Source organism: Nannobrachium achirus, assembly GCF_963921795.1.
Source record: "Nannobrachium achirus genome assembly, chromosome: 11".
Classification (NCBI taxonomy): Eukaryota; Metazoa; Chordata; class Actinopteri; order Myctophiformes; family Myctophidae; genus Nannobrachium; species Nannobrachium achirus.
In genome coordinates this window covers 32,789,933-32,800,197 of record NC_137820.1, presented here as the reverse complement: position 1 = coordinate 32,800,197, position 10,265 = coordinate 32,789,933, and the positions used below count along the sequence as shown (strand labels likewise).

Here is a 10,265-nt window from a genome sequence, read left to right as displayed (position 1 = left end):
ATGCTAGTATGAAATTAACACTCTGTTCAATTTATACTGGTGTTTGATCAGATGTGTCCATGTGTTCTGTTTGTTCTGTTTGTCGGGAGCAAAAGTTTATCGTTTACAACTTTACATAAGTGATAACCGTTAAGGAAATGTGTTTAAAAATGCGCGATTTTACCCAATTTTAAAAGGGAAAACACACCAGTTTTTTCCTCATAATAAAGCTCCCTATTTTCATTACATTAAAAACAACAATACAACGAGGAAGAAGAATAGGCTATGATACAAATGTTTTCTATATTAAAGAAAGTGTTTTTTTGCAGTACAGTAGGATTGACATAATCACATCATGTCTGTGATGTAACACATCGCGGCTGCAACAGCAGCAGCGCGATTACGAGCCCTATATAACAGATTAACTGCCAAGTCCCAATGTGTACTGTATGTACACGCAAATGTAATAGTAGATTTTATAGTAAATAATTGCACTGCAGTGTGTCTGATTTAACGTTCCACTCATACAACTCAGACAACTATGCGGGCGCGACTACTACAGATCCGATATAAACTTGTCTTCATCAACACCACGACGACGTAACCCTAGCAAGTTGGTTTCAAGCTCTTTTTTTCCTCTTAAAAACGGGATCGGCGCTGACGGGGTCCGTTTTGTAAAATCCATTTTCGCTGTGTGTTCCCTGTTGAAGAACAAGCTTGCTGTCAGCGTGTGTGTGGAACTTATGGATGTTACACCGACATTGGTTTGGAACAGAAATGTGTGACTGCATCGCATAGTTGCATTGGGTGATGTTACTCAGACATTGGTGTCACACATTTCGGTGCCAAACGAATGTCGGTGTATATGTGACAGCGCGCTGTCTATTCTTTTCTTAATCTTTTCTTCATCGGCGACCATTCTGATGGCTTCATGCTTGCTATTGTTGTCGTTGTTGGCTTTTTATTAATGTTAACACGTGTGTGAGAAGGACGTGACGCTATCACGCTGGAGTGGAGCAAGGCGCAAAGCTAAAGCACGCGGCCCCCCCAAAGGACAAACGGCCGCGGCCGATTATTCAAATTTCTTTTTCAAATTCGAATACCGTGCCTTCGAACGAAGCTTCGAATATTCGATTTTTTTGGGTCAGCCCTAGTGTGGTGTGGTGCTAAAGTCGAAATGGGGCTTTAGAGTTAGCGGCCCTCACACCAAGTCGGTCCTTGTCCCTTTTACGCCCATTTATGGAGATACCCGATGTCATCGGTATATGCCCATATACAGTATGGGCATGGCCCCTTTGGTGCCCATATACAGGTATGGTGATATAGTACCTGATTTGATCAGTATATGCCCATATTCAGTATGGGCATGCCCCCTTTTGTGCCCATATATGGAGATACCTGATGTCATCAGTATATGTCAGATGGCAGCGCATATGGGCACAAAAGGGGCATGCCCATCTATCTATAAATGCGCATGCCCCTTTTGTACCCATATGCGTTGCCTCTGGCAACTAAATATCCTGCACAGGATCAATAAAGTCAGTCATGGTAGGTTGATCCATGTGTAGCTCCCGGGTGCATTTCTATTATATTGTTGTGATTGCCGTTCAGTGCTCTTATTCTAGTAATAGCAATTCCAGAAGCACAACAACCTTGTTTTAATATTTAAAGGATGAGTGGCGGAGTGTATGGTGGCGATGAGGTGGGAGCTCTGGTTTTTGATATTGGCTCGTATTCAGTAAGGGCTGGTTATGCGGGAGAAGATTGTCCCATAGCGGACTTTCCTACGGTCATCGGTGTGACTCTGGACCGAGAGGACGGCAGCACTCCCACGGAGACGGACGTAGACAAGAGCGGGACCAACCATTACTACATTGACACCAACCAGCTGAGGGTGCCCAGAGAAAACACGGAGGTCATGTCTCCGCTCAAGAATGGCATGATCGAGGACTGGGACAGCTTCCAGGCCATTCTAGATCACACCTATAAGATGCACTTCAAGTCCGAGCCCAGTCTGCACCCGGTGCTCATGTCCGAAGCTTCATGGAACACGCGAGCGAAGCGGGAGAAGCTGACGGAGCTGATGTTCGAACATTGCAACATTCCCGCTTTCTTCCTTTGTAAAACAGCCGTGCTGTCTTCCTTTGCCAACGGGCGTTCCACGGCCCTGGTGTTGGACAGTGGGGCCGCACACACCACAGCTACTTCTGTGCATGACGGTTACGTCCTGCAGCAAGGCATTGTCAAGTCACCTCTGGCTGGAGACTTTATGAGCATGCAATGTAGAAAGCTATTTCAAGAATTAAGTGTTGAGATAGTCCCTCCTTACATGATTGCATCAAAGGACGCTGTGCGTGGGGGCGCACCGGCTAGCTGGAAGAAGAAAGAGAAACTACCTCAAGTTACACGCTCCTGGCACGACTACATGTGTAATACTGTGATCCAGGACTTCCAGGCCTCTGTGCTGCAGGTGTCAGACTCGCCATACGATGAGCAGGTAGCAGTCCAGATGCCCACTGTTCACTATGAGTTGCCTAATGGTTACAACCGTGACTTTGGGGCAGAGAGATTTAAGATCCCAGAGGGACTGTTTGACCCGTCTAATGCCAATGGTCTGTCTGACATGGTGGCCACCAGCGTGGTGATGTGTGACGTCGACGTTCGACCGGCTCTGTATGGCAGCGTGGTGGTGACAGGAGGAAACACTCTCATTCAGGGCTTCACTGATCGACTAAACAGAGAACTCTCCCAGAAGACCCCTCCCAGCATGAGGCTGAAGCTGATCGCTAACAACACAACAGTGGAGCGACGGTTCAGTGCTTGGATAGGAGGCTCCATTCTGGCATCTCTAGGAACCTTCCAGCAGATGTGGATCTCCAAACAGGAGTATGAGGAAGGGGGGAAGCAGTGTGTGGACAGGAAGTGCCCTTGATTTGGTCACCATATTTCTCCCAGGCTGCGTTCTGACACTGTCCTCATCATATTCGTATTGAGTTCACCTCTGACCCTGGACTCGGGCACATTATTACTTGCGCCAGCAGAGCGCGCAAGTACTGCGTTCGGCTGCGTATGTAGGTAGGTAGGTACGTAGGTAGGTAGGTAGGAAGCCGTGTGTGTTTAAGCATGTAGCCCAATCAGGGACCAGCATTTCTGGCAACGTCATCATTAACAACAGGCACCAGCATTCCTTTCTGGGGGTAGTGGGATCGCCAGTGGTGATGCCACATTGAGGTGCCAAGTTGGCACCTCAACGGAGTGCAGTTCTAGTTTTGTTTTTGAGCGGTGGTAAACCGCTCCATAGAGTGGCTGTGCGTGTGTCTGTAGCCACTTTTCCTCAGCGTTTTGCCATAGCAATGTGTTTTCCTCAGCGTTTTGCCATAGCAATATATGTGTGTGTGTGTAGTCATATTACATCACCAATTACATCCTAGACCTATCTGTAACCACTTTTCCTCAGCGTTTTGCCATAGCAATGTGTTTTCCTCAGCGTTTTGCCATAGCAATATGTGTGTGTGTGTGTGTGTGTGTGTGTGTGTGGCCATATTACATCACCAATTACATCCTAGACCTATATCCTAGTCTCTTTCCTCAGCGTTTTGCCATAGCAATGTGTGTAAATGTAGCCTGTATTACATCACCAATTACCAATTGAAGACGTTATGCAAGCACGACCACCGCTCACTTCACATTGGGTGTGATTTTTATAACTATTGATGGACTTTGTGTGTGTCTGAATACCTAGGCCATAAATAACTGCAACAATGTTGCTTTGAAAAAGTGAGCTCCTTTATTCATGTTGGTCTGTCCTCTGCCTTATAATGTATTTAAATTGTCTGTGACCTCTAGAAGCCTGTCTTAATCCAAAAAAGTCTACAGTTTGACGTGAACTGTGTTGTTTGTTGTGAAGCCTCCCTTTGAGTAAGCTTATCATAGGCAAACAGTCAAATCTCAGTCTTTATTGGAATGAGATTTTCACATAGAGTAAAATCTATTTAATTTTCACTTTTGTTAATCATCATCTTTTGAAAATAACGTTTTTTATTAATTAACTGAAAGAAAAAAAGATCGATCTGTCTGTCGGTCGGTCGGTTTGTCTGTCTGTCTTTCTGTCTATTGGTCGAGCTCTTGTAATAGAGCATTTCTACATTGTGGTATTGCTACTTTTACTTGAGTAAAAAAGGAAATCGGTGTACTCCCCCCCCCCCCCCCCCTCTGAACAGAACGTTAAGTGACTTCGAGGTGTCAGGTGTGATTCTGTCTCTCTCCCACCACCCCCAGAAAGGTGTCTTGAATGGAGCGACGTGAAACTCTGACAAACAGTTCCTATACTTTTCAGAGCATCTGCAGATTATTGATTTACTGTCTGAATCTCTCCCAGGAAATGCTGACTCGTCAGCCTGGCAACCTATAGTTGCCTGCTCAGTTCGTTTAAAAAAATATATATCTTTTTTGCATCAAATAAAACAAAACACTGTCATAACACTGGGAGTTTTTCGACAGTTAAGTGTAAAGTGATTTTTTCACGTCACAATAGCAGGGCCATTTTAACCCTGTGTGGTGCCCCATGGTGACCGCAAGTTGAAGTCAGCGCTGATTAGGAGGAGGTGCAGGCAGCCGTGAAGCTTGATTTGTGCTTCACCTCATATGACCGTGTTGTGTATCGAAAATAGCAGACAATACTGTAGAAGCTCACAACGCGGTGTGCTGCGACGTGTTGTGAGCTTGTTTTTTTTTATATATCATTTTTATCCCATTCAGTGTTGATTTCGTCGACTAAAACTATGTTGAAAAATGTTTGTCGACTACGTTTTTTTCACTGACGAAAACTAAATAAAAACTTAAAGGTCCATGAAACACAAAATCACTTTTTCTATAAATATATATTATATCAATGAGTCACTTGTGATAGGGAGCAGTGATATGGTTCAATTTGCCCATAGGCTTGGGGATTCAGAGCTTTCTGCTGTCTCTGTAGCTATTTCTGTGTACTTCCACTATCTAGGTCGAAAAGAAATCTTTGGCGCCACTCATTAAATATTAGCTATCACTGTTCTATTGTGTAATGTGACGTAGGCATATCTAATTAATATTAACGTTTGTTTTACAGAGTCTTATCAAGGGGGGGGCGTGGTTTCACTGTATGCTTGTTTCAGCCAGAGAGAAGAGCAAGCGCTGTCAACAGACAGTTACACTGTGTGGTGCCTGTGTTATTTTCTGTGTAGTGTAGCCTGTGTGTGTGTGTGTGTGTGTGTGTGTGTGTGTGCGTGCGTGCGTGCGTGTCGTGACAGTGCACGCACACACACAACGTCCACACACGAAAAATAGCAGATCTACAAGCTCACAACGCGTCGCGAAAGCGACGCGTTGTGAGCTTGTATATCGGCTATGTATGTAGCCTAGCTAATAGCCGTAGAGCCGAAACCAACGTGTTTACATGAGAAGCTGCTGCTGCAACAGCTGTTAGCTAGGCTACATAGTTACATAGCAGATATACAAGCTCACAACGCGTCGCGAAAGCGACGCCCCGCGACGCGTTGTGAGCTTGTAGATCTGCTAGTTTTCGTGTGTGTGGACGTGTGTGTGCGCGCGCACTGTCACGACACACAAACACACACACACACACACACACACACACACACACACACACACACACACACACACACACACACACACACACACACTACACAGCAAATAGCTATAGCGCTAGCCTAGCGTCCATTCTTCACTGGTTCCGTGGTCCAGAGCTGGAGAAAGTGTGTCCATGGATTAGTGTTGTCACGATACTGGATTTTCAACTTCGATACGATATTTTGAAAAATTTCGATACTCGATACCATTTTCGATACCACGCAACCACGGAGAAGTTAGTGCAAAAATGTAAAGAAAAATACACAAATAAAAAAATGAACTATCAACTGTCTGGAAGAAATAATTACACTTTCTTTCACAGTAATATTTTTCTTTCACAGTAACAGTGAGTGCATGGCATGCATTGCAATTGTAAAGTACCGTATTAGCCCGAATTTAGTACGACTTTGATTATAAGACGACCACTATTTTTCAATTATCATTTTGGGAAAAAATATGTTGAAGACAAAATATTATATATTATATTATATTAAGTTATTTATAAAGAAAAACGTTATTATTGTAAAATTATTACAGAAAAGCTTATACAGAGATAACATTCTGCTGTATTGTATTGCATTAACCATCAAAGTCAACTTCTATTCAAAAACAACATTCACAATTCAGACTGTGAAACGCACAATAACAAACACTACATTTCCCATCAAGCTTTGCGGCCCGTTTCATCATTCAGATGTGACGGTCCATTGTAAACAACCATTGCAGCCAGCGTTATAGCCTAGGGCTAGGCTATTCAGTTGCTGTTGGGATTAAACTTCCAAACTAAAGATCACATGTGCGCCCGTCATCCACGCCGATGTTCGCGAGAACAACGCACACGCACGCGGCCCGGTAAGTCCAATGCCAAAGCCATCCGACTTTGCCAAACGGGAGGTGAAATGAGCCGAGGTCCAAAGTTCGCTGCGCATCAATCATGTAGTGTACGGTAGTGCTGTGCTGCGAGCTTGTAGGTCTGCTACTGCAGGAGCTCGCGGGGGCTGAGAGAGCCGCCACAGCTCGGGAACGCTCCAGCTTGCATGGCCGTACCGAACTGTAAAACGTAGTATCGATACTACCGATACTACGGAAAAGTCGTATTGTACCGAATGGATTTTTTCAGATTTTTTCAGATATTTATCGATATACCGATATTTTTGACAACACTACCATGGATAAAAGCTCAGACAGATTGTTTGTAAAATACCTGCACATTTTAATTGGTTACAGAACATGGAGTTGCCGAATCTTTATACTTTTTACACCTCCAATGGCTGGTTTTAAAAAATGTTTCCGAAATGGAAAAGCAACAAGTGCCCACTGCTGACAGCTTCGCTCTGTCTCTCTGATAGAAGACGCTTTACTCCGCCCCCTCCCCCCACAACGGCAGATAACCACGCCTACATTTTAGAAATCTTTTCATGTTCTGAAATCCCATAAAACAAATTAGAGGCGGGGTTTCTTATCCCTTGAAGCTGTGATGAGTAAAACGTCAACAAAATAAAACTAGTCTAAAACGTTAGGGAGGGACTAGTCATTTTATGTTTGGTTGCTCTCAGGTGTTGCGTGCTGAAAATAGCTGATCTAGACGCGTTGTGAGCTTGTAGATCGGCTATTTACAGCACGCAACCAAGTGTAAAAGGCCTGCCAAAATACATCTTATGATATAGTTGACTAAAATTAGACAAACTAAAACTGTTCAGGTGACTAAATTATGACTAAAACTAAAATACATTTTATTCAAAAGACTATGACTAAAACTAAGTCAAAAACAACACTGATTCCATTTTATCCCATTTTGCAGACCATTTCTTCACCCAGTGCCAATTGCCTAAGCTGTAGTCCTGGTTTCTGCTCTGCCTCTGCCATGCCTGGGGGGCCCCAGCTGGCCAGGGGGAGGCAGTTTGGAAACCAGGATTAATGCATGTTTTTGTGAGGGTACCTACCCTAGGAGACACGGGGAGAACATGCAAACTCCACACAGAAAGACCCTTTCGCCAACCCCACCTAGGGTGTGGGCGCTGATGCCGTGGAGGAGGGAACACACCCCCAGTGTCCACAGCTATCAAAAACAGTAACTGCAGCGCACAGCACACTGACCACACTGACATTACGTCAGATCATGATAAAAACCTTAAATCATTATGGTTTTAATGGTTGAAAACTACATGCTACTTTATCCAAATAATAATATTAATGGGCTTAAATTATAAAATAGCCTAATAACAGCATTTTCTCAGTCGGCCACGTTGGCCTTGGTTTAACGGCCAATTAATTTTATCGGTCAGTATAATATACCGGCTTATGGAAACCTTGACACACACGCACACACACACGCACACACAACTCTCCCACACGGAGCGTGTAAATGCTGAAAACTCTCCACACACATACAAGTAGGCTAAAGGGCACACATCCAATAACACGCATGCACCATCATTACACGTTTAACCTCCACACAGTCACACCTGAGCCTTCACCTCAGCCGTCAGACAGAGAGGGAGCCGAAGGCAGCAATGCAGAGTGACACACACACACACACACACACACACACACACACACACACACACACACACACACACACACTCGCGCGCGCACCCTCTTTGTGGGTTAGATTTTCATTAGGATTGCATGTCTCCGGCTGCCACATCCTCTCCCCCTACCCCTGCACGCTTTGCTGGACTCAATTTTCCGGTGCACTGGCCTCCACACCAGCGGCTTGGTTCTTCATGCACCGGGCGGCTGCTTATCAGTGCATTTCGACATCACCCGCGGTGCAGCCTCGCTGGGTGGCTGCTTATCCGTGCATTTTCTCCCCCACCCTGCACCGAAAGGCCTGTCCAGGCCTGTCATAGCGGGTAGAGTCCCAGTGCCGGGCCGCGGCTCGCTAGCTGCTGAGTCGGGACAAAGCCACTGATTGGAAATGCAGGGAGAATTTTCTGCATGTCGCACGCACACATGTGCGCCCGCGTGACCACCTGGAATCGACTATTTTCCGCATATAGGAAATGAAACATGTACTGGTGGTCAGGAGAAGGCTAATTTCCCTTTTTTCCAATTAAAGGGGAGATATTACTTCAGGGGCCAGGGTGCAGTCTGACACACACACACACACACACACACACACACACACACACACACACACACACACACACACACACACACACACACACACACTAGTATATTCTTATCTTTCTATTAATTCACCAATAATCTGTGTCACAGGCATAACTCAGAACTCAAACTTGGCGTGTGTGTCTCATATCACCTCGAGGTGTGCAGTGCTTAGTGGCAATTCGGACGGATCCGGAGATTTCCGAGAACCCGCGGACAGATTGATCGGGTTGATTGGCTAAGCCGACCCGTCGGCTTAACTGATCGGATGAGCTTTGCGTAACGTTGTGACAGTGACAGTGTGTGCAATGGAACAGAAAGTGGGTAAAAAAGCCATAATATGGAAGAATGTGATCTAATGTTGGGATGGAGGAGGAGGAAGGCATCTTTATCAAATTCAAGGAAAAGTGAGAGGGCCGCCAGCGTGGTGGTCCGGGCACTCTATAGTGGGTTGGCTTAACAAAATTATCGAAACGAAGCGGATAAAAGCGCCAACATTCTTTTTTAGGCTGCTTTAGGACCTAACGATGGATTTTAGCCTTGCGTACCAAACTTTATTTTGAAGTTAGTTTACCCATAGAATTATCCATATCAAGTTGGGCTCCCATCGACTTTCTATACAGGAGGAAAATACCCAGAAAAAAAATCTGCTTTAAGTAGGATGTGAGGGGTCTAACTAGGGGTTTGTCATGATTCTGAATCCAATGCAAGCAAGCACAAAAACCTTTCCTTGGGCTAGAAATGGCACCACAAAACGATGGTTTTCACAGTTTTTTGGGTGTTTTTGGGGTCCAATTCTAGCCCAAGGAAAGTTTTTTGTGCAAAACAAACGCTTGCAATGGATTCAGAATCATGACAAACCCCCAGTTAGACCCCTCGCATCATACTTAAAGCAGATTTCTTTCTTTCTATACTTTTCCTCCTGTATAGAAAGTCGATGGGAGCCCAACTTGATATGGATAATTCTATGGGTAAACATCAAAATAAAGTTTGGTACCCAAGGCTAAAATCCATCGTTAGGTCCTAAAGAAGCCTCAAAAAAAGTTTGGCGCTTTTATCCGCTTCGTTTCGGTAATGTCAAAAACCAGCGTTAAGCAACCATGCTAATAGCAGAGGTCTTCAACGTTTTAAGACCAGGAACCCCTTAGCTGAGAGAGAGATGAAGCAGGGACCCCCAAAACCTGTTCATAGATTCCATATAGTTTCATCTTTTGACAGCACAATCATCGGTGTATTTTGGATTCACGTCAATTTGTGTTTTCAGATATTTAACCACTTGAGCCGTCAATACTTATAAAATGTGACCTTTCACTCTGTACTCAGTCTGCTCTTTTTCCCCTCTTCACCAAAGCTCTTTGCCAAAACTAGCCGATCTACAAGCTCACAACGCCTTGCAGCACGAGGCGTTGTGATCTGATCTGCTATCTCTGGTCTGCTATCTCTATGATCTGATCTGCTATTTATGGCTAAAGTTCTCAGAATATGGACGCTAGGGTTCAAGTGGCTAATATAAAAAAGGAGGAAAAAGGTTTCTATCACACAAAGAT

At 44.6% G+C, this 10,265-nt stretch overlaps 1 protein-coding gene across 1 annotated transcript; it reads left to right on the top strand.

Annotated features, from left to right (window-relative positions):
- Nucleotides 1-1,651: 1,651 nt before the first annotated feature.
- LOC308293730 (actin-like protein 6A) lies at nucleotides 1,652-2,911 on the top strand (the record flags this gene model as incomplete). Its single annotated transcript, XM_080736348.1, has 1 exon — nucleotides 1,652-2,911. The coding sequence occupies one exon, from the start codon at nucleotides 1,652-1,654 to the stop codon at nucleotides 2,909-2,911; it is 1,260 nt and encodes a 419-aa protein (XP_080592474.1).
- Nucleotides 2,912-10,265: the final 7,354 nt, after the last annotated feature.